Raw genomic sequence first — 25,334 nt, forward strand, 5'->3', positions numbered from 1 at the left:
ATGTTAGTACCTAGATAAACCTTTTTAATTAAAAAAAAAAAGTGGCATACTTGTACATGAGAAAGGAAGGTAAAATAACTGGGTTGTCCAAAATGTTAGATAAACCCCCTCAGTGATTATAACTGCGGTTGTGCTCTGGTGCCGAGAACTGCACCATTCTGGGGTACCACTATAGAAGCATCATGTCACAATCTTTTACCGCTTCTTGGATCTTTGCGGGGAACCCAGTCCAAGAGATCATGATCAATGGAGAAAAAAGCTACGTTTGGTTTTCACTCTAGTGAGCATAGGCGCCCGGACTGCCTTTATACAGGTGATTGCAATGCCAGCCGGGCACCCCAGGCAACAACGAGCGCGCATGGGCCTGAATCAGCATGCTTTGATGTCAGAGAGCAGCACCCGATTAACCTTATTCAGTGGAAGACTAGGGGTAGGCTGTTTATGAGGTATGTGCCTGGCACCCCCAAGCTCTGCACCCTGGGCATGTGCCTCTTCTGACTACCCATAGTTCCGGCCCTGGGTGATTGTAATGTGGTGCTCCTACAGTTGTACCCCAGGCTGGTGGAGTCTTTAGTCATCATCAGCATCAGTCAGCGTCGGACTGGGGCCCAGGGCCCACTGGACCTGCAGCCTCAGGGGGGCCCTGCAACATACCCCGCCCCCCCCCCCAGCCACAGAGCCCCCTCTCCTTCCCAAGCCACCCCATCCCAGCCGCAACTCACACCTTCCTCCGCCCTGCACTTGTGCGCATACCTTTTCTTGCACATCATGGCCGGTGTCGGCGAGGGAGGAAAGCAGTAGTAGTGCAGGAAGCGAGTCTGGGCCGACGGGGGCCCAAAAGAGCCGGGACCCACCAGGTTTTTTCCCCGGTGTCCTGCCGGCCCAGTCTGACCCTGGCATCAGTTATTTATATAGCTCCAGTAAGTTACTCAGTGCTTCACATTTATATCAAAGAGGGGTCTTCTTACAAGAGTAAAAACAGGATCAGATAGTCCTATTTTATCAGCACCTGCTGTTTGTGACCAGACTGCAACATATCAGTAGTTATGATTTGTAAACCAGTTTCCTGTAATTCTGTGCACCTATAATGCTATGTGCCATAGAGTTAAAGGATAAGTACGTTTTTTTGTTGATATAATGACTTTCTTAACAATGTTGCCACCTGCTGGTCAGTTCCTGTACAGTCAAGGAGAGATACTTTACAAGGAAAACTGTGCTGATGTTGCTCTGCTCAGGAAGGAGATGGGAAAGACCATCTGAGACTTCTTTTTGACTGTACAGATACAGGAACAGACTAGCAAGTGGTGCTGTTGTTACAAAGTTCACTACATTGGCCATTAACAAAAATGTAAATAGCTCTAAAAAAGTAACTAATTAATGTTAATAACACAAGTGCTTAGAAAGGCACCCTGAGCAATTTTACATTACAGGTTTTTTTTAAGGTTTACACATCCTGCATTAAATGATCTCTAGCTCCTCTACCCAAATATCAATTTATGGCACATGCTGTGAATACAGCATTTAACCAATCCCTCTGGAGCCCCTGGCCATTTCCAGCTGCAAGTTGTATAGTGCATTGGGTAATATAACCCTAGTCATTTGCTGAGCCTGTTGGGCTTAGAACTTCATATAAACATTATATCCCGACAACCTGAAAGAAAATGTATTTGTACTTGACCCCCAAGATATGATTAATCCTTATTGAAGGCAAAACAATCCTATTGACTTTAATTATGAAGATCCAAATTATGGAAAGAACCCTTGACAATTCTGGATAAAAGGTCCAGCAGCTGTATTTGCTTTTGAAAGCAGTGTCTGTTTATGATTAATATGAAAAAGACAGTTGACCTTGCTGGTTTCTAACAACTCACTTGATGGATGGTGTAGAGGTATAGTTATAATTAATAACCAGTTATTTTAATTTATGAATTAATTAGCTCATTCAATAATAAAGTGCAATGTGCTAACCACTCTGATTAGAGTAAAAGGTGCCAATTAATTCGGTGCCATCATTTCAATCAAATCAAGCAATTAATAATACCAATAATGTCCAAATAAAAAACAATTTATTAAAGTGCCTGGGCTGAGATCAATTGCAGACACTCACTGCTATGTGAAATGAATTAATTCATTAACTTTAATTTATTCATTCATTTCACATAGCAGTGAGTGGCTGCAATTGAACTCAGCACAGGCACTTTAATGAATTTGGACATTATTGGAATTATTAATTACTCGAATTGATTGACGTGATGGCACAGAGTTAATTGGCACCTTTTACTGTAATCAGAGTGGTTAGCACATTGCACTTTATTATTTAATGAGCTGATTAATTTAGAAATTAAAATAACTGATTATTAATCGGAGAGTGGGGGTTTACTGCTTTTTCAACTCAATTAGAACAGTATCTGTTTATATTTACATATACGCATTTATTTTATGTAGCTAAAGGCAGCTGATTATAAAAGACCTGGTAGAGAGCTGACTTCTGCAACACTGTCTAGACTCTAGAGGGTCATAACCAGAGAACAACAAAAACAGGATAGACAAATACTGCTTTCAGTTACAAACGGTATATGCAAATAACTTTAGAACCATTGAAAATACTATGTATATTGAAAAGCTGCTTATAATTACGTTATGTTTCATTATGCAAAAAAATGGGAGTGAACAATATAAAAGCAAAGAAAATGTTTAGCAAACATTGTTATAAACACAGAAGATACCAAAAATATGGACTTATTAAAGCAAGCATCCTTAAAGAGAAAAGCTGCAGTTCACACAATGTTAAAGGAGAAGGAAAGTCTTCTCCTGCCTAACATTTGGCACCCCCAAGTGATTGTATTGACTCACCTGAAACCCCGGGCCGGTGCTCCTATCAGCAGAAAACTGCACCAACCTGGTGTTCTTCCAGTGAGCACCATGGATTGATCGGCTTTGACTTTTTTTCTTTCTTCAAATTTCCCGAGGCAGACGCATGCACAGTAGAACGAAATAGCTGACGTTTTCATTAAAGTTCGGAAGCCAGAAGAAGATCGCTCAGTGGCGCTTGCTGGCATAACCCTGGGCCAGTGCACTTTTCTGCTGATAGTAGCACAGGCCTGGGGTTTCAGGTAAGTCAATACGTTCATTGAGGGTGCCTAACATTTGGCACCCCCAAGTGAGATATGACTTTCCTTCTCCTTTAATGTTTACAGTTTGCTGGAATCTTGATATGCAAGACACTTTCTTTTCCCGTTATTCACAACATCTGAGGGTACACGGAGGTAACATAGAAGCATCAGCTCTGACCAGCCATTGTGTAGCAATTATGCATTGAACCTCACCATCCAGCATTTGAGAATCAAATACTAAAAGTATCACTGTGAGTATGACAGGTTCCCGCAGAGTTATTGTCAGGACAGCAAAAGTCTCTTAAAGGAGAAGGAAAGTCTTCTTCCACTTGGGAGTGCCAAATGTTAGGCAACCCCAAGTGATTGTATTTACTTACCCGAAACCCTGGGCTGGTGCTCCTATCAGCAGAAAACTGCACCGACCCGGGGTTATTCCAGTGAGCACCACAGAGAGATCCTCTTCCGACTTCTTCTTTCTTCAAATTTCCCAGGACAGACTCATGTGCAGTAGAACAAAATAGGCGACTTTTTCAGTTAAAGTTCGACTTTTCGCTCTACTGCGCACGCGCAGCCGCGAGAAGAAAGAAGAAGCCGGAAAAGGATTGCTCTGTGGTGCTTACTGAAATAACCCCGGGCCGGTGCAGTTTTCTGCTGATAGGAGCATCAGCCCGGGGTTTCAGTTAAGTATATACAATCACTTGGGGGTTCCTAACATTTGGCACCCACAAGTGGAAGAAGACTTTCCTTCTCCTTTAAAGAAAAATGGCTTTTATTTCAGCCAGCAGCAAACAGGTAAAAATAAAAGCAGTTTTCTTTGCAAAAACAACAAAAATAGGCAGCACTGGCAGATCAAAAATAACAAAAAAACAGTCAAATCGCAGACCTTCTGTATGGGTGACTGTGTGTGCACAGTCAAATAGGATCCTCTGTGTCTGGATCCACAACTCCTCAGGTCTCTCCTAGTCAGAGCTGTTAAGACTTTATGAGAGACTGACCAGCCTGGGCTTTAAGGGGAGCTGATTAGCCACCTGAGGCTAATCACACCAAGTTTACGGAGCGCATATTAGGACATCGTCAGGGGAAATCCAACTCCTGTATGTGATCTCCTATGCTAGAGGAATGCAACGTCTCAAAGCAGACGTCACACCTTGCTCTTCCCATCACAGCTGTCAGGTCATGCTCCTCACTCCTCAGCCATCCAACCTGGGTCCATGCTCCTCCCTCCTCAGCCATCAGTTCTGGGTCCTCGCTCCTCCCCAAATAAGTGGAAAAAGTGTTGAACTCAAAAAACAATGACTGAGAGAGTATAGTTTTAAACATTTTCTCTTGCCAGGTCCTCCCTGCAGAACAAAAAAACAAATGCAAACACTTTTAAAAACCACAAAAAAAAATGTAAAATGAGGACTAATTGCCTATTGTATTGATTTGTGTATACAGTATACACAGAAGCTGCAAATGGAGAGAGCCACACTATGGTGGGTTACCAATAGCAGGTGATAAGTAAATGCAACCTTTTCATGGGTTGCTATTGGTGACTGGATCAGGGAAAAGTTTGCACCTTATATTACGTCGCTCCTTTTCATTTGTCTGACTGCAAATAAGAGTACCTTATTGCTTAACAGTTAAGGAAACTGTAGATGATCTGAGCCTTCCCAGTGCACTCAATCAATGAAATAAAGCCCTGACAAGGAACTGTTTGCTACTATACATTAAACCCATTTACCTGCAGCTCTTTCTGCCTCCATGCAGTGCAAATCATTCCCAGCAGGCAGGAAACACACACACAGACAATGAGCTCCAGTCCCCTCAGAACTGGCCTACCTGGATGCAGAGCAGTTCTTCAGTCAAACACTCTCTCTGCAGTAATTGGTTACTTCCTGCCATGTGATCTGTTCCTTTCAGGGCACAGGATCCTGGGATTTGTAGTTTCAGCATTAACACCGATCAGACATAAGCGGCAGATGAAAACTACATGTCCCAAACATTCTGACTGTGTGAAATTGGGGCATCTGAAGGGAAAGCTGTTATATTCCAGGCAGGTGCTGAGGGGTGGCCAGGTGCTGAGGGGTGGGCAGGGTGATAATCTGAACGGCCTTTTCTTAACAGTAACATCATAAAAATTAAAGTGTTTTAAAGTAATAAAAATATAATAATGCCCTGCACTGGTAAAACTGCTGTGTTTACTCCAGAAACACTAATTTTATTTATATAAATAAGCTGCTGTGTAGCAATAAGGGCAGCCATTCAAAGAAGAAAAGGCTCAGGTTACACAGCAGATAAGCTCTGTAGAACATAATGGTGTTATCGGTTATCCATTATTTATCCTGTGCCATATAGTCTTTTTCAATTTCCACCATTGATACACAGCAGCTTGTTTATATGAACTATAGTAGTGTTTCTGAAGCAAACAGATCAGTTTTACCAGTACAGGGCAACACTACATGATATTTTAATTACTTTAAAACACTTTAATTTTTTGGTGTTCCTTTCTTAAGTCCCTATCTGGTCCCTAAACTGGTGTAAACAAAGGTAACCCACACAGACACAGGGAGAAAATATTCATAAATAATTTGATAAGTTTAGAAGCAGGACTGGCAAGCAGGGAAAGAACTGCCAATCAATAGGAAGACTGATTAGACATTGCCTACAGGGAGGGTGCCTACAACTCTGCACCTGTGCCCTTTTTAGAGCTTAATATTAGATTGACCTGAAAGTAGAGTCCTGCAGCGGGTCGGGTACCCACGGGTTACCCACAAAAAAAGCGGGCACCCTGCAGAATGAGGGGAGGATTTTCAGGTGCGGTTATACCCACGGGTCTGCGGAGTTGCGGGTCGGGTTGCGGGTCTCATCTAAATTTCTTATCTTATGTTATGTTGTCTATATTTTACTCCTTTTAAAGTTTTACAAAACTTGTTTCTGTCCCATCCCTTTTGATGACATCACTTCCAGTTTGTAGCACCATCACTTCCTGTTTGATGGTGCTCGGCGGGTTGCGGGTCAGGTTGCGGATAAGGCAGTTGAGGGTCGGGTAGCGGATCAAAGTGGGTAAATATGCGGGTTGCGGTTCGGGTCTTAGAAAAGGACTCTTAACTGAAACGCTTGTTCTTGCCCTGTGTGAGGGGGAAATGCAAATACCATACTCCCCTCCCCTATGCCCAGGACAGCACCACTATGTTCACATATCTGGCCTGCAGGATAGTAATGTGCAGGCCGGCCTGATATCTGTGGGACCCGTTGGTGACCTTACACTGCCGGCTTCTGGTTTTATAGATGTGCGACTGTACGCCAAGTCTCATTTGTGACGTCATCGGCAGGGAGGAGCAGGTCTATAAAAGGGGGAAGTCCGGTGCAGGCGGGTACGGATCAGGGGCGCACGGGTCAAGTTTTTCTCAAGCCGCACATCACTACTGCAGAACATACTCAGTTCTGATGTTACATCAGATATCAGCTTGCATGCTCAGAGCCAGAACTAGGGGCAAGCAGAAGTAGTATGCTCCTCATGGGCTAGTGATGTGCTGGTCAGTGAGAATTCAACCACATCAGACCCTAAGCAGCAGAATGTTGGTTTTACAGGACCCACATTTTCCTGTTCCATAGTTCTCTGCGTGCCTCTGGTTCCAAGACAGGGAATCTTCAGGAGCAGCAGAGAACAATTCTTGCCCAGTCTGTCCCACATCCAACCTGAACCCACAATGGTTGCCCAAATTTCAGTCCAAACCAGCCTGACCTTCGAGTAAACCCGCAGGTCCCAGGTCAACCCTCATTCTCTAAAGAGAATTTTGTATCATTTAAACAGTACATGCATGGCCAGTATTAAATATCCAGAGTTGACTTTTCTCTCGTACTAATGACTTTTTTACTCGTACTAATATTCCAATTCCTCATTGGCCAGAACTACTTCTCACAATGATTATATCAGCTGCTGAAGGTTGACATGGGCAGGGCTGGGACCAGAGTATGTATGAAGTGAAGTTTCAGAACTAGCAGCAAAATAATTTATTATTTCTTACAGTAAGAACCTTTTACAGAGTATCCCCACCAATGCCAGCAAGATCTTATAGGAACAGAAGTCCTTTTTTTTTTTTTTTAATTTCCACTCCAACAGCCCTGATTAACATATAACCTCTTCCTCAATGTGTGTGTGTGTTTGGGTCTGATGCTTTGGTACCTTCTTTAAATTTGCTTAAGTGTCCATTACTGGAAAGCATGAATGTCCTCCTTGGCATCAGCTCCACATCCTCCATCTTGCTGCAGCAGTGTTGGTGAATCACCCAAGCTGTTATAGGAAAGCAGCAAAAACTGGAAGTTGGAAGCTCCTCGTAATTACAGCGCCCCATCCACAACCATCTTTTATATTTGCTAGTGCTCGTCCCTTATAGGTAATGTAAACTGGAACACAGACATAACACAGAGGACACAGCCGCTCAATATTTCCAAAAAGACAGTTGCACATAATATGGTTACAATTTCCTTGGGAGGAGGTTTCCTCTCACGTTTCCCTTAGTTTCCTGGCTTAAGGTCTTGTCCCTATCCAGTAAGGTGTCTACATGTGGACCACCACACACACACATTCTATCCTGACATTTAGAATATCCCCGTTCCCAATTTCGACAGAGAACCCGTACAGAGAAACCAGTCTCTTGCCAGCTTGAAGGTGCAGTTGTTATCATTTTTGTTTTCATTAAGTGGCTTTTCCCAGCTCAATTTTCTTTTGGATGGCACGTGTGGAATGATAAATTAGGGCGTCAATGAGACTTGCAACTGTAGGCACAAAAGAAAAAAAAATAATTGGCACCATAATTAATTTAGAAGCGTCAGTATGACTATTTACTGTACGCAGCAGTAGTGTAATTAGATGTCACTTTGCCCCACAGATATTAAATTTAGGGCCCGAAAACATTGGTAAGTTGACATATTTTAACAAAATATATTGAAATTATTTAAATTCTCACTCTGCATAAGCATATATCCCCTCTTGGATTGTTTGCCATTCTTACGATTAGTATGAATATTGTATCTTGAATAGACAATCAGTATTGGCAGCTCACACTATCGCACATTTTGTGGATTACTTATTGCAACCATGTGTAAAGATCATTGGAAGTTACTTGCAGGACACAAATGATTTTTTGAAGGTAATTCAAAGCGTAGATTAACTGACCTTGTGTTGGTAACATTAGATGTGCAAAGTTTGTACACTTGTATATCACACCATGCTGGCGCTGTGAGAAAACCGATGATGGGAAACCCCGAATATGTGGGTCCACCAATTGAGTTCATGCTAGCACTGCTTGAGTTTATTCTGTATAAGAATTATTTAAACTTTGAAAAACAGTATTATATCCAGCGCACTGGGACAGCTATGGGATCACGGGCAGATCTCGCGTATGCTAATGCATACATGTGGGAATTTGAAAATCAAAAATTTTCAAAAATTATGTCTTTAAGAAGTATAGATGACATTTTCTTTATATTGCTGGGTCCCACTGAGAGTCTAGTCGAGTTTGTGGATCACCTAAATCGGTTAAAAAGCCCAGTGAAATTAAAAATGAGTTTTGACAAACAAAGAGAATGTTTGGATGTGACTGTATATAAGGGTGAAGGGAAACTGCAAACCTGCATATATACCAAGCCTACTGACAGTAATACTATACTCCATTATAAGAGTAGTCATCCCTGACATTTGCTAAATTCAATGCCATAGTAGCCCGTATTAATAGTGAAATCTCCAAAAGTAGACAAGATTTGGATATCATGGGAGATTAATTTATCCAGAGGGGCTACCCCGAGCATCTAATAAGGGCCGCAAAAAATGTAGCTATGGAGTTAGATCGTGATTTATTGTTGATACAAGAGAACACTAGAAAAAGCGAGAAACCGTGGAAAGATAACATCTATTACATGAGTCAGTACAACTCAAAAAGTACACAAGTGAAGCAGATAATTCTGAAGTACTGGGATGTAATTTACACAGATGAGCATTTGTATGACAAAGTGAGCAAAAATCCAAAATTGAGTTACTCGCGCTCAAAAAATTTGAGATTGCAATTGAGTCCATTTGATCCAAGGGATAGATATACAAAGAAAAGCGACATGACTAGCTCTGGTTTACGTCCTGGTGGGTTTAAATGTAAAGGGTGTATAATGTGTGGCACCCTAATTTTGGGGACACAGTTCACACACCCACGCACAGGCAAAAGATATGAAGTCAGGCAATGTATGACTCGTGAGACGACGATGGTAGTATACATAATCAAATGCCCCTGTGGATTACTGTTCTGTGGCAAAACAGTGAGACAGCTAAAAGAAAGAATAGGCATGCATCGAGCAAGTTTTAGGGCAGCATTGGACCCTGATAGGGTTAAAAATAAAGGGGATCGCAAACAGGACATAGCCCAACAGCTGGTGGCTAAACACTGGGCTGAAGCCAAACATGATGCCTCTTCCTTTAGATGCATGCTGATTGAACAGATATGGGTGCATCCGAGAGGTGGGAATATGGAGAAAATGCTCCTAAGAAGGGAAGCCTTTTGGATTTACGAATTAAACTGCGTTGCGCCTAAAGGTATGAATGGACAGGTTCATTTGGGTTGTTTTTTGACTTAAATAATATTGCCTTCTGGATTTAGATGGATTTAGACAAATAAGTATAGACTATTAGAAATTCTTTGGTGGTTTTTACAGTGTAAGGAAATGTTTACAGGTTATAAGATTATAAATTTCCTTTTCTCTGTTTTAGGAAGTATTGTAACAAATAGGGTTTTAAAAGGACACTGTAACACGAGCTTGAGAGGTAAACGGATGACATCTTGTGGATGTTAATGAATTATACACAATTTAAATCATGGGATGATTTTATGCACTGTGCTTTACACATTTTTTACAGATTGTTTTACACTGTTTTATTTACTAAATTATAATATTTATAATATTTACGATAATTGCATAATGTCAGCTTTATTGAAATTTTAATTTTATATAGCATATGGATAAAGATGGTCACCAAATGATATTTTTTCAAAAGAATCACTTAATTGATTAATTCAGACACTGTGCACTGATTGGTTAATTCAAATGAACAATGGTATTTAAAGTTTGTTGAAATTGTATTATATCATCCTTGATAAAAGTCCTAATGAGGACCGAAACGTTGGACAATAATATAATTATTTTTACAAGGGTGTGCCGGTTCTTTGATGTTCGTGGATTTATACATATTTTAACCGTGCAACCCAATTACATATTTTGGCCTTGGAGTGTGGATACTCATTGGACTGGCCAGTTAGAGTAGTAAGAAAACTATCAGGTTCTGCTGCGCATTCCAAAGGGCAGGGTAGCAGAAGAAACAACATTGTGAGAAACAACTCCACTCCATTTGGAATGCAAACAAGCGTTCTGGCTGGCCGGGAAAAGTCCTATATGCAGCTTCATCAAGTAGAGGAGATGAGCAGTGAAATCAGCTGCATAGAATCTGTTATTTTAAAGAAACGGTACAAAATTCATAATTGAAGTACATTGCAAATATGCTTTTTTTTTTTTAGGTATATGAGCAGTACCTGCAATATTGTTTTTTGACTTTAGATCCCCTTTAAAAATCACATAATATCTATATAAAAGGGATAAAGCCATGGAGAAAATCTGGCAGAGCCGTGCATACACAATTTACCTGTAAACACTCCTCCTATAATGGCACATACTCCCGTTAGAAAATGTGTAAACGACCTAGAAGAACAAATACAACAAAAATGTAATTAGAAAAACATCTTAAAACAAGCTCTGGCTAAGGAGAGGCCGCTGCAAGTTTCTATAACAAGACTCACCTATGCTTCTCTGTGAGTTTTACCATCATTGGGGAGAGCTCATACAGGACAAAAACCCCAGGTAGACCCTGATCACCTATTAGTCCGTTGGTCATCTTTTCATGTCTGGTAACTGAAAACTGATTGGTCCGTAGAACCTGCAAAAAAAAAAAAAAGTAAGAAATTAGCCCCAGTATGAAACTGAAAAACTCTTCTCAAAATGAACATTTCTAAAAGTGTAAATAGAAGAACTCTATATTTTAGTTATTTTTTTGTTTTTAAATCAAATAAACTACAAAATTTCAACATATTCCCAGAATATTTTTCACATCAAAACTTTCTTGAACATCAGAAATATTTTTACAAATGGACTCATTAATCAAAGTTGCTATCTGGGTCATCAGAAACTGGTTTTAAAAGGGGATCACTATTTCATTTAATGGGATGGTAGTGCAGTGCACAATTACCCAATTAAAATATGTATAAGTATATGTACATCTCCTCTCCTGCTTAATTGTATTACAAGCAAAAATGGCACTTACCTCTCCATCAACTTTAACATAAACGGTCGGCACAATTTTCACAAAGTACTGGAACATCATCGATGCTGCAAGAAATAGGGTTGAAGACAAAAGTTAGAACATATTTAGAAAATGTTATGTACTAGGTTATGTTTACTCACAAAGTATTACTAAGCAAGGACCAATTTGGTCAGTCACTGTTTATTTTAGACAGACTGACAATCATTCTCCATGTGAGTTGCTGCCGAAAGAAATCCTTGGCCATTAGACAATTGAGGGCAAAAAAAAAAAATACAAGCTGTCCGTGCCCTGACTAGAACTGAAATATAATGTTGCTAAGTTATATTTTAGGCTTCTGTACCAGTTCTGTATGGCCACAGGCCTTTAAGCAGGGAGGATCTGTGCACCAGAAGATGCCTTCAGGTTTCTCTCAGATGCCTGAGCTTAATGACCAATTCAGAATATGCAATATACATAACATAAACGTCACAATGCCAAGCTAAGTAGCAGCTTCTGTGACAGACTTTATGAGGTGACCCCTTTAATTTAGCGCAGCAGCTGCCCAAAACATACTCCACAAATTCATGTGCATTAGCACGGTCGCACAAAAAGAATGAATAAGCTCAGGTCTGGGACAGTAACCGTATATAAAATTCAGCATATTCATTCTTAGGTGTTTTTCTTTAAAGAAACAATGACCCATTCTAAGTTCTAGTGTGTAACTGCGTCTAGACTCTGACATAGCAAACCTTTTTTATTGTAGGTAGCGCTCTACCTCACCCCAGCCCACTGCTTACAAACCTACATCAGTCTCAAACGCAGCTTGGACAGCAACTTTGTGATGTCATTCCGAGGGGCTGAGCAATGTTTTGAGGATTCTGATGGATAAATGTTATCAGTTCCCCAGAACAATGGCCCATTCCCAAGAATGGTCACTCATGAATAGACATCACTAGACAATGGGTATCAGAGAAGCACTTATATTTAAAACAGGTTAGCTACACCCAGGTTTATATAAGTACAGTGATATGTCCCGCTTCTAATTGAAAAATATCCCTTTAATGACCAGTCATTTAGGGTTAGTAAAAAGTAGTATCAATCCTATGCAATTTTCCCAGCACTTCCCTTGACTTTTATTAAGTGGGCTCACTTTCTTAATTGGGTCGTTGTATGAAGGAGGCCACAAAGCATCCGCAGTACTGTGCTGCAAAACTGACTCGAAACATGTCGTGTATTTTGGAATAAAAGTTTTACAGTACTTGCGGATGCTTTGTGGCCTCCTTCATACAACATGTATTAGTAAAAAGTTGGTTACGGTTACATTTTGCTCAGCACATTGCATGTTGTAATTCAAATGAAAAATAAATGGTTAATGAAAGAGTGAGCAGTTTCTCCTCTGTTAAAGGATGAGACAAAAGATGTCAAATTTGAAATCATTAAAATTGTACTTACATTGCATTGCTACTATGCTGGTCCCATCCAGAGGGTTGACAAGACCAGGATAATCCCTTCCAAATGAGAGATGTTTGATTTCATGCGTCATATTTATCTGAAAGAAAAAGGGGCACAATAACAATTTCTCAGGATAAAAATTTGATTATATGCAATATTTGAAGTCTCCACATATTAGTCTAAGTGGTTCAAAATAGTGATGTGCGGGTCTGGCTTTTCCCGACCCCCACCCGCTCTCCAACCACCAGCGCCCACCCGAGCCGGACTTCTGGGTTCCTTTTGTAGACCCGCCGATGACGTCACAAAAGGTGTGGAGCAAGAGGTGTGCATCTATAAGTTCAACCCGGAAGCAGGCATTTCGAAGGTCGCTGGCAGGGAGAGCTCAACCCACACCCACCCGCAACCTGGAAAGGGGGGGTGCGAAGTCGGCCCGACCCGCGGGTTAACCCGCACATCACTAGTTCCAAATATAATATATACATATATGTACTCACATTGTCAAGCCCAAAGCTCTGGAGATCATGTACTATAAAGAGAAAGAAAGGGTTTCCATTAAGATTTTTGATCCACATAATGATGAGTGCATTGTTAGTGTTTTAAAGGGAAAAATATACAGTACATCAACAACCTATGCATTTTGCATTCCACAAATCACTTTAAATACATAGTGGGGCTCATTTATCAACACTGGGCAAATTTGCCCATGGGCAGTTACCTATAGCAACCAATCAGCAATTCGCTTTTAAAAGCCAGCTGCAAGTAGAACAATGAATGCAGCAATCTGATTGGTTGCCATGGGTTACTGCCCATGGGCAAATTTGCCCAGTGTTGATAAATGACCCCCAGTGTCTTTACAAGAACAACGTGGATGCCTGTATTTATCATTTCAATACCGGAGGCAGTTTCTACAATCAAGATTAGCATCTAATAGATTAAAGTCAAACTCCAGTGGATAATGCAGGCCTGGATATTTTTCTTAATTGAATTGGGGGCTTATTGTGACAAAAAAAGGAAAGGTAAATAAGCTTTTATATGCTTCTACATAGCAGAACAGGTAGGATAAAGGTTGAGGGAAGAGAGCAAAGCCAGGCAATTTGACACAAGACTACAACAGAGATGTGCAACTCACATTCTTCAAAAATCTCCTCCCAGTAGCCCCTGACAGCTGAACACCATCAGACTGCTGGGACCTGCCATTTTTACAGCAAATAATGGGCAGCAAATTGAACATCCCGGTGTTAGATGTCACACAAATAAAACATTTACAGACTAGTAGTTACATGGTGGAAAGTTTTGCCTGGCAGTAGTAACCCATAATATCAAATCAGCAGTTAGTTTGTACTGGTCTAGCATAGTTAGAATGATGAAAGCAAGCATCTCATTTGTTGTTAGTTTTATAGAAAAATACATCTTCTATCCACGTTACTACAGATTCATTCACTGCTTGAAATAAAGGTATACCAAAAGCTAAAATGAATACTGATTTAATAGTATTGTACATATAATAGGGTAGTTCCAGTTTTTTCAGTAAGGAAAGTGGCCACATCATGTACGGGTGCTTTGTATATATCTGCATTATGTCATTGAAGATGAAACAAACCTTTCAATAAAATAAACATGTTCCCATTGATAAGTTTAATCCCAGTTTGAGTTCAAGCTCATTTTAGTTTTTGGTGATCCTTTTCTGTTTAAACATTTTTAGCACATACAAGGAGGAATAAATTGCTATGCTAGGAAAACAAAAAGCACGGGATTTCACTTACTCTCAACCGCATGCACTGCGCAGGAAGAGGAGAATGAGGCAAGGAGAAAACAGACAGAGACAAGGTCTTAATTAATGAGAACAGAAGCTGCAATGACCCGTTTCAATGTTTGAATGCAATGATTTTAGATTCCTACCGCACACCTCCAATTCACCAATCCTGCAGTAGTGGTGCGTCCTTCCGTTGACCCGGCCGGGCCACCCAAACAACGTGTATTTTTGAAGAAAATGGATCCGCACACACAGATTGTTGCAGTCGGGGAGTATCCCCTTTTATTTGCCACCAAACATTCAACGTTTCGAGGGTGTGCCCCCCCGAAACGTTGAATGTTTGGTGGCAAATAAAAGGGGATACTCCCCGACTGCAACAATCTGTGTGTGCGGATCCGTTTTCTTCAAAAATACCCGTTTCAATGTTTACCAGCGAACGAAGGCCTTGAGCACAAAGTTTGGCTAGATGCACAAGGGAATCTAATGATAGTATGGATTATATACTGTAAGATACAGGATTTTTATTGCTACCAGGCTGTCTGAGGGACAACAGATGTCAGTACATAGTTAAAATAATATGGCCCTTCAACTGGGCAGCAAAATTGAGAACCAAGATGCTCTAGTGAGCAAAATGGTGTGTGCAAGGCATCTGAACTAGGGATGAACCGAATCCACTATTTTGGATTCGGTCGAACCCACGAATCCTTTGCGAAAGATTTGAGCCGAATCCTAATTTGCATATGCAAATTAGGGGTGGGAATGGGAAAACATTTTTTACTTCCTTGTTTTGGGACAAAAAGTCGTGCAATTTCCTCCCCCGCCCCTAATTAGCATATGCAAATTAGGATTCGGTTCGGTCTGGCAGAAGGATTTGCCTGAATCCGAATCCTGCTGAAAAAGGCCGAATCCCGAACTGAATCCTGGATTCGGTGCATCCCTAATCTGAACATGGCTCTATCGAGCAGACAGAAATCAGAAAAGCAGAAGACAGGAAGAATGCATCTCATTAAAAATACACAGCTAATAACTAAAGAACATTCTGGATGACAGCAGGCACACAGGCAAATAAGACAGTAAGTTAGGTAGAAAAAAGACACGTCCATCAAGTTCAACCTTTTTCCTTTTTTTAACCTGCCCAACAACCGGTTGATCCAGAGGAAGGTAAAAAAAAAACCTCAATGGAAGCCTCTCCAATTTGCCTCAGAGGGGGAAAAAATCCTCCCTGACTCCAAAATGTCAATCAGACCAGTCCCTGGATCAACTTGTACTATGAGCTATCTTCCATAACCCTGTATTCGCTCACTTGCTAAAAAGCCATCCAACCCCTTCTTAAAGCTATCTAATGTATCAGCCTGTACCACTGATTCAGGGAGAGAATTCCACATCTTCACAGCTCTCACTGTAAAAATCCCCTTCTGAATATTTAGGCAGAACCTCCTTTCTTCTAATCAGAATGGGTGACCTTGTGTCAGCTGGAAAGACCTACTGGTAAATAAAGCATTAGAGAGATTATTATATGATCCCCTTATATATTTATACATAGTTATCATATCACCCCTTAAGCGCCTCTTCTCCAGTGTGAACATTCCCAATTTGGTTAGTTTTTCCTCATAGCTAAGATTTTCCATACCTTTTACCAGCTTACTTGCCCTTCTCTGTACCCTCTCTAATTCAGTAATGTCCTGTTTGAGCACATGAGACCAAAACTGTACGGCATATTCTAGATGGGGCCTTACCAGTGCTCTATACAGTGGAAGAATAACCCTCTCCTCCTGTGACTCTATGCCCCTTTTAATACAGCTCAAGACCTTATTTACCTGTGATGCTGCCGACTGGCATTGCTTGCTACAGCCAAGTTTATCAAGTCCATATATTTTTACATCCCAGGTGAATGACTTTACATTTATCAACATTGAATCTCATTTACTACTTACAGTTAGACTCATAAAGCTTTGGACAGAGACAACATTTTTCTAATTTTGGTTCTGTACATTGAAAACAACTCAGATGCAGTTGAACTGCAGACTTTCAGCTTTAATTCAGTCAAGTCAAGTGGATTTTTTTGTGATTTCAGCAATACACAGTAATATAGTACATAGTGGAAAGGAAATAACGTTTCTCCAGAACCCATGGTGCTACACATTGGACTATATGAAGGTATATCAAGTGTGAGTTCTTGAGGTGATCACTAAAAACAGTCATGTTGGGCAAGGTAGACATACATTTGTGTAAAGTATTCCAGAGGTTTATGCGGTTCTTTATTAATATATTCAGTTCAGTTCTTGAGATGCCTGGTGACTTGTGGAAAGAAACTGTTGCACATTCTGGAAGTCAGCGCCCTGCGGTAACTTTTACCAGATGGCAGGAGGGAAAAGAGATTGTGCGCTGGGTGGGTTCCATCCCTGACAATGCTGGTAGCCTTCTGAAAACAGTGGGTATGGTAAATAACCATAATGGCGGGAAGTGAGACCCCAATGATCTTTTCCGCTGTCCTCACCACCTGCTACAGGATCTTGTGCGATCCAATACAGAACAGTTTCCGTACCAGGTAGTGATGCAGCTACATAAGATGCTCTCAATAGGCCCTCTGTAGAAGATAGTGAAGATAGGGCTTTAGGTGAAGATGCTGGGAGATGGGCTTTTTTCAGTTTTCGCAGAAAGTAGAGACGTTGCTATGGCTTCTTCACTATAGAGCTGGTGTTAATGGTCCAGGTGTTAATGGTTCAGTGGGTTTAACAAAATGATTGCATAAAAATGTGAGGAACTAAAGTCTTTTTTTAAAACAATCTCTTAATTTCAGGGGCTCAAAAGTAAATGGACCATTATCTCAAAGGCTATTTCATGGGCAGGTGTGGGCAATTCCTTCATTATTTCATTATCAATGAAGCAGATAAAAGCCCTGGAGTTGATATGAGGTGCGTGCTTGTATTTGGAAGATTTTGCTGTGAACAGACAACATGCGGTCAAAGGAGCTCTCCATGCAGGTGAAACAAGCCATCCTTAAGCTGCAAAAACCCATCCAAGAAATTGCTACAATATTAGGAGGGGCAAAATCTACAGTTTGGTACATCCTGAGAAAGAAAGAAAGCACTGGTGAACTCAGCAACGCAAAAAGACCTGGACGTCCACGGAAGACAATAGTGGTGGATGATCGCAGAATCGCTTCCATGGTGAAGAGAAACCCCTTCACAACAGCCAAACAAGTGAACAAAACTCTCCAAGAGGTAGGTGTATTGATATCCAAGTCTACCATAAAGAGAAGACTGTATGAAAGTAAATACAGAGGGTGCACTGCAAGGTGCAAGCCACTCATAAGCATCAAGAATAGAAAGGCTAGATTGGACAGATGAAACCAAGATCAACCTCTACCAGAATGATGGCAAGAAAAAAGTATGGAGAAGGCATGGAACAGCTCATGATCCAAAGCACACCACATCATCTATAAAACATGGCGGAGGCAGTGTGATGGCTTGGGCGTGCATGGCTGCACTGTCCCCAGCCTCTCCCAATGATCAGCTTGGTGTCCGGAAAAGAGGTTGGCACCTCTCCAATATATATGGAAGCGAAAAAATCATCAGACACTCAACAGCAAGTGAAGCGGGGCGGATCCCTGCTGGAATTGGTGAATAACTCCACCCATAAGAATTCTGCCCCCTCATTTTCTAACATCCTCCTTTATATGAGCTTTTAAATCCTGCCTAACAAACAGAAATACCCCTCCTCCTTTTCTATTGCCTCTGTCCCTCCGAAACAAAGTATAGCCGCTGATATTAACTGCCCAAATAAAAACAACATAATACCTGTACAATTATTTTGGGAAGAAAGCCTTGCACCTTATTCTAATGACCCAATATACTACAATAGCATTGTCCATCCCCTTTAATAACCAACAGCTTAACAACTGATTCAACCAAACCCCAATTGCTTCCCTAGTGCCCAAACATGACAACTGGTACAGGAATATGAAACTTTTCTCTTACACCTGCCATTTTCCTTGAATACTCTGAAAAACCTGTTCCTATTCAATACCCAAGTTATTAACATAATAGCAATTAAGCTTTAAATGAGAGTACTTGTACTCGTATACCTTCCTTTTGAAAAAATAATGCCTTTGCAAAATAGTATAAAGGAATATTAGGTGATATTATAATTTTTTTAAATATAAGTAAACCCCTTCCTAAAATGGACACATTTGCATACCCTACTGTTTCAAAGTGGTAAGTTAATTACAGATGAATAGGAATGCCCCAGAGTTCTGCTTTCCTACAATATCAGTTTTTGGCAGTTATCTAATAGAGGGAGATTATAGTACAGCATACAGTGTAATTTAGCACCAGAAGGCCAAATATAGTGCTGTTGTGTGGTTAGAACAAGAAACTACATTTTAATGTCTGCAACAATAATCATTTTGACCAAAGGCCACAATCATAGTCAGGAAGAGTCATTGAAGGATAAACTTTCATTAATTGGGTGGTTAGCCCTGGATGGCTTGAAGAACGGCGTACTACTTACATAGTTAGAACACTATGCACATAGCTCATATGCTTTAAAACCATCATGTCTCTGCATATTTGCTTTTATATAAATAAGCAAGAACATTAAGCATGCTCTTACTGGAATCCAGATGATATACCTCTGCATGGTTAGGCAGTATAGCATTTTCTACACAAAATTTTAAATGCATGATATGTGTAGAGAATCTCAAACACACACACACACACACACACTGCTACAGGAAAGAGGAGAAGCACAATCTGTAGTAACCACAGTAGCTATGAGACACAAATGGAATATGGAGTTCACAGACAAGGCCACCCAACAGATACATTGCCAATACTTCACCTATTCAGAATATGCTGGATGCATGGAGCTAATGGATGCACGGAGATGCTTACCATGGACATGAGATTGCTGGAAGCTTTTTCCAGGAGCAAAGTGAAAGTTCCCGGCAACCTGTATGAAGGAAGCAATTTATTTTTAAAGACCTGACAGATACAGAGAGGATCAGCAACCATGTACCAGTAATCATACTAGCCTTCATACAATCCAATACCATCTTGTATATAATTAGTATTGTTATCTTGTGTGTGACACTGCACATGCTCAATATGTTGTTAAAAAGATAAGCTTAGTCGTGCTTAGAAATCAAGCATAAAATGAGGTTCTTTTGTCATAGAAGTGGATGCTATAACATGATTTGATAATAATGAAGAACGTACTGTATGTACTTATTGTGGCTGATGCCTTGGGTTGCTAAAGAAGTCCAAACATGCTGCTTTGTTAGTCTACTTTTAGCTACACCATAGTCCCCCTCCAATAAATATCTATCACAGATGTGCCTATAGAAATAACTACTCGAGCATGATCACGCCAAAAGACGCAGAACTACATATACACTGCCTGTACATGCTCCTTTGGCTTGTAATGCACAGTGAATAACACTTATATGCTGTTTGTTCTCAAGGTTCAGGCAACAAATTGTTTTTGTACACAGCTGATCTACTCTCAGGAGCACTGCCTTATCAGGCTGGGATGTGTAAGTTAATTGTAATGTAAAAATCTGGAGCTCACATATATACAGTATGTGTGTAATTGCAATAAAATAAAAATGGAGGCTGGAATGATACAGTTCCAATGAGAGCACTGGTGACGCTGCATAAAGAAAAAGCAGATTACCTTGTTCACTTCAAGAAACCCGTAGATTTGGCATCCTTCGTTCTTCTGTTCCTGCATCTTCTGGCTAAAGCCCTCTCTTTTACACTGTTCTATGGAATCTGGAGTCTTAAATGCCCAGCCTTTCCTTCGGTAAGCTTCCCGCACATCATCACAAGAGTTGCAACAACTACAGAGAAGGATATGTCACATACAAATTCACTTAAGTTGGTACAGGTATTGGACCTGTTACTTAGAATGCTCGAACCTGGGGTTTTCTGGATAATGTATCTTTCCGTAATTTGAATCTTCATAGAGTAAGTCTACTAGAAAATCATGTAAACATTAAATAAACCCAATAAGCTGGTTTTGCTTCCAATAAGGAATACTTGTGTCTTAGTTTGGATCAAGTACAAGGCACTGTTTTATTATTACATAGAAAAAGGAAATCAATTTTAAAAATCTGGATTATTTGATTATGATGGAGTCTATGGGAGAGAGCCTTTCCTTAATTCAGAGCTTTCTGGATAAAAGCTTTCCAGATAACGGATCCCATACCTGTGCCTCAGCTTTTTATTTTTACTGCATATGGCTAATATTAAAGTCCCCACCAACACTAGCCTGTAGTAAGTAAAGCTTTAGCCCTTTGTATCCCAAAGACACACCAAAAGTAACTGTGGAAGAAGAAAAAGCTGTGGGCAGAGCCCAAAGTGAATGTTGAACTGATACTTGTTGGAAATGAAAAACAAATATATACGATGTAATTACCTGAAGTCCTCTGTTTCAGCTCCGTAGCAACTTTCACAACGATTGGGGTCTAAGGTTTTTGGATCAAGTACTACATGCTCTTCTAATTTACCAAGTTCTGTAAGAGTGAGAGAAAAAAACTTGGCCCAATTCTCTTCTCATTCTCAGCCGGTGCAAGGAGATTCAGAAGGATCAAGACACTTTCCAATTTGAATCCCTAGTCTGGTATTCAGGAGCACCTCTAGTGACCCAGACTATATCACAAAACCAGAAATTCCCATTTCTGCAATAAATCTCCATTCATACCATGTTTGTCTGCCTCTGAAGTTACAGGTTTTTTGTCTTTATCCAGGCGCTGTTTGAACAGATTGTGCTCCACATCAAGCTGCTGCTCACCAGCAACATCCATCGCATCTATGCTTAAATCTGTGCAGAAATAAGAACGAAAACTAATCTATCTGCTAATTCTCTAGTGAATCGTCACTTTAATTTAAGGAAAACAAACGAGCAGGGGTTGTCTCAGACTACTTCAGCCATTTTATATAAAACAGGGCACCTACACAGGGCTTGTTCTCCTGTGCATGATTCAGGCTCCTAAAAGGGTCCATCAATACCCAGTACCCAAGGGGCTACTACACAGCTTTGCAGTAGATTGGCACCTTTCATGTTTAATTGCTTCACACACTGCTTTCACGGCTGTTATTGCTTAGCTGGAATAATTGGACTTAAAGCTGGGGCCAGGGCTCCTGGTCAGCAATCAAAGCAGTGTGCCTGGGCTCTGATGTGTAAAAAATTCTATGCCCTATGTATAAATAAGGCCAAAAGTTTGCCCAGGTGCAGTAAAAAACAGAAACAAATAAAAAGTTTCCTTTTAAACAGCTGACCAGAATATGCTACCTGCTGATTGGCTTCTATAGGCAAAAGGAACTATATAGCAAACTTGAACCATTATTACATAACCCCCTTGCCGACACTATGCCTATATGTCACTATAGCTACATACATAAGCATATAGGAGCAAATCTACTTCCATCTCCAGACACAAAATATGACTTTGGCCTAACTGCAAAAAAAAAACAAAAAAAAAAAACATTTCTCTTTGTACTTACAAGCACAAGGCATGTGTGGGAAGATAACATCAATGTTGATCTTTAGCTTATCTCCTCTTGATTTATCAACAAATAGTTCTGGGTAGATCTGGAAAAATGATTTAATATAAGTTATGTGAAGTGTATTATATCATGTACTTTCATACCCAGTTGTGCATATGACTGGCTATTACTGAATAAAAGATTTTGTGAAAATTGCATATAAACATATCAGAACCGGGTATGAACTTTTCTCCCGTGTGTAGGGTTTCCATCTGGCCTGTAATTTTAAAATTATGGCTTATCCCCGTGTTATCAATAGGGAAAAAAAGATAAATATAAAAGGTGGCAACCCTGCCCATGTAGGACAAGTGGGCACAAAGTTCAACTTGAAGCCTCAACTACTATGTCAAGAGTCTCACTGAACCATTAGAAGGTGCACTTACTTCTTTCGTGAGGTAGTACTGGAGCTCTGAGAAGAAAAGTATCAGCATGATAAGGCCGCTTATCACTGTAACTAGAAACACAGAACAGACGTTATGAAAGTGCACAAGCCTTTTATATTAGGCTGTCTCTGCCCAAACCATCCAGGTCTGCAGTATAACAGTACCAGCCTATTGCTGCTCAGGTACATCAGCATTTTTAACAGGTGGAAATAACTGCAAAATGTATAACTGTGCCCACATTCAATACCAGTTTACTCTATTATATCTACATATGACATGTTGCCAGTCTTTTCTCTACCCAGTGATGATTGTCGGTGCCAACATTTATTAGACTGACCCTCCCTAACTAATGGCAGTCTATTCAAGTTTGCAATATGGTAATATCAGGCTGTCTCTGCCCAAGTTATTCAGTCTATAGTATCTGTGTAAGTGTCACTCTCAGGGGAACATACAAAGAGCTAGGCTTGATTGAGTAACCTTGATTCACACTGGTGTTCCATCACTGGCAATCACTGGAATAAATTCAAATGTAGAATATGTGAATCGAAAGGCAAGGAACAGAATACCTGCTTATTAGTGTTTATTGGGTGCACAATAAACACTAATTAGCAGGTATTCTGCTCCTTGCCTTTTGATTCACATACTGTACATCTGAATTTCTGTCTATACATGTGCCCACATTTGGTGCCAGCCTCTCTAGGCAGTGACCCCAGTCTGTACATGTGGGGTGCAGGGCTCTCTCTGCCCAATGATACCAAACCATTCAGATCTGCAATATGCTAGTACAGGTATAGGATCCCTTATCCAGAAACCCGATATCCAGAAAGCTCAGAATTACAGAATGGCTGTCTCCCATTGACTCCATTTTATCCAAATAATCCAAATTTTTAAAAATGATTTCCCTTTTTCTCTGTAATAATAAAACAGTAGCTAGTACTTGATCCCAACTAAGATATAATTAATCCTTATTAGCAAAATCAGCCTATTGGGTTTATTTAATGTTTAAATGATTTTCTAGTAGACTTAAGGCATGGAGACCCAAATTACAGAAAGATCCGTTATCCAGAAAACCCCAGGTCCCGAGCATTCTGGATAACAGGTCCCATACCTGTAGCAGAATATCAGAGTCTATATCAATGTCTATTAATGTCCCCACATTTGGTGCCAGCTTCTTTACTCAGTAAAGCCAGCAAATACATTTGTGGTGCTGGGCTTTCTCCAAACCTTTCAGCTCTGCAATAAACTAGTATCAGCCTATTCTCTGCCCAGTAATGTCAGTCTGTTTCACTATCAACAACATGTGATGTGATTCTGCTCTGGTTGCTGTACCTCTGCTGAGTGATGCCAGGGAGCCACTAACATACGGTCACTGTGCACTTCATGGCTCTGCCTTACCTACTGCCCCTCCGCATGTTTTAACCCTAAAGTCCTCTAAGGTTTTGGGATAGGCATCAAACTGCCGGAGCCGGTGCAGCGCCTCCATCTTCCCCCGCCCCTCAGAAAGCACAAAACTAGAAGCTGCACACACTGCAGCGTCTGCTTCCTGCGGCCAGCCTCATCCTGTGTGACATTGTGATCACGTGATAAAGCAGGAAGTGTCCTGGCCTTACAGAGAAGGGGGTGGATCGCTTTGTGACAGCAACACATCCTCACGGACAGCCCAGGCCACACCCCTTAACTCACGAACAGGCAGTTTCCAATGGAGGAGGGAGGGGGAGCCGCTGCATGTTCAGAAGTGGGAGGGGGAACTGTGACAGATTCTGTGACTGCCTGAATTGTTGGGATTTGGCTGCTAGGATTGTGGTTGCCAGGAGACAGCCTGGTCCAGTTCAGAAGTGCCAAAGTTGGAAATCCGTAAAGGAATCAGCAATTACTTCATTAATCATAGCCCCTGACAGCCATACACATCATCATGTCCCCTGTTTGGTTTTTAATTTCACAAAAGGTGGAAACCCCTAGCTGGAATGCACTGCCGCTGCCTGTCTGGGACTCTCACTTGAACATACATACCGCCCAACATTTTGGAAGTAAAAAGAGGGACAAAATTGTTTTTCGCACGTAGAGCAGCAACATTTTTGACCACGCCCCTTTCCGTGGCCACACCCCCTAATGACCATGTTCATTTTACAAAATTCGGCAGCTTATGAAAGTTTAAAAATAATTCTCCTTATCTAAACTGTTTTTTTGTCTCGAAATTGTTACAACGTATCTTATTTGCACCTGCTGTTCTGGGCTCTCTGCTAAAAGCCAATTAAGTTAGATTCTGGCTGTTCAATGCAGAGCAAATAGGGACTTTCCAGTACAAATGAGAGACTGCGGGTTGAGCTGTCAAAAGAGGGACTGTCCCTCCGAAAAACGGACAGTTGGAATGCTGCCACCTTCCTAGTTGTGGACAACAGCACTGATAGGGGATAGTTTCTTCTTCTTGTGGAGGGTTTTCTGGTGATTGGCTGCTGCACTTGTGCCTCCTCTAACACACAGGATTGGGAATCCACTGCCTCTTCCTGGCAGATCCTGGCAATGGTTTCTGATTCTCTCTGCTGCCACCAGAGCATTTCTTCAGTTACTAGCTATAGCTACTAGCTATGAAGGAGAATTCAACCGTTTACCAAAAAAAACCCACCCCAAGTAGACCCCCCAGTCTAACTGCCCCCTGGGGAAATGCCCCATATTTTATACTTACCCCATGGTGCAGATTCAGGCATTGGAGTTCACCGCTGCCATCTTCCGGCTCTTCTGCAATTTCCGTCTATTTCGGCACAT

The 25,334-nt window shown here is 40.9% G+C and overlaps 1 protein-coding gene across 3 annotated transcripts; it reads right to left on the reverse strand.

The window, feature by feature from the left end:
* Window positions 1–7,094: 7,094 nt before the first annotated feature.
* Window positions 7,095–25,292, reverse strand: ergic3.S (ERGIC and golgi 3 S homeolog). 3 transcript variants are annotated; one of them, XM_041577594.1, is made up of 14 exons: window positions 25,255–25,292; window positions 22,572–22,642; window positions 22,147–22,234; window positions 21,344–21,463; window positions 21,059–21,155; window positions 20,315–20,480; window positions 19,534–19,591; window positions 14,649–14,663; window positions 13,380–13,411; window positions 12,886–12,982; window positions 11,455–11,519; window positions 10,934–11,070; window positions 10,780–10,835; window positions 7,095–7,874 (listed from the first exon to the last, which is right to left on the reverse strand). In XM_041577594.1, the coding sequence occupies exons 1-14, from the start codon at window positions 25,274–25,276 to the stop codon at window positions 7,795–7,797; spliced, it is 1,104 nt and encodes a 367-aa protein (XP_041433528.1). In that variant the 5' UTR covers window positions 25,277–25,292; the 3' UTR covers window positions 7,095–7,794.
* Between the last annotated feature and the right edge of the window lie 42 nt (window positions 25,293–25,334).

This window comes from Xenopus laevis, chromosome 9_10S (genome assembly GCF_017654675.1).
Source record: "Xenopus laevis strain J_2021 chromosome 9_10S, Xenopus_laevis_v10.1, whole genome shotgun sequence".
In the NCBI taxonomy this organism is placed as follows: domain Eukaryota; kingdom Metazoa; phylum Chordata; class Amphibia; order Anura; family Pipidae; genus Xenopus; species Xenopus laevis.

Bases quoted from the DNA above. Each gene is read 5' to 3' on its own strand.
- ergic3.S (XM_018237083.2), bottom strand. From the start codon at position 24,054: ATGGAGGCGCTGCACCGGCTCCGGCAGTTTGATGCCTATCCCAAAACC. The intron at 11,520-12,885 runs GTAAGTACAATT...TATTTCTTGCAG, and splicing joins CAGCATAGTAGCAATGCAAT to CATCGATGATGTTCCAGTAC. The intron at 10,836-10,933 runs GTGAGTCTTGTT...TTGTTCTTCTAG, and splicing joins AAACTCACAGAGAAGCATAG to GTCGTTTACACATTTTCTAA.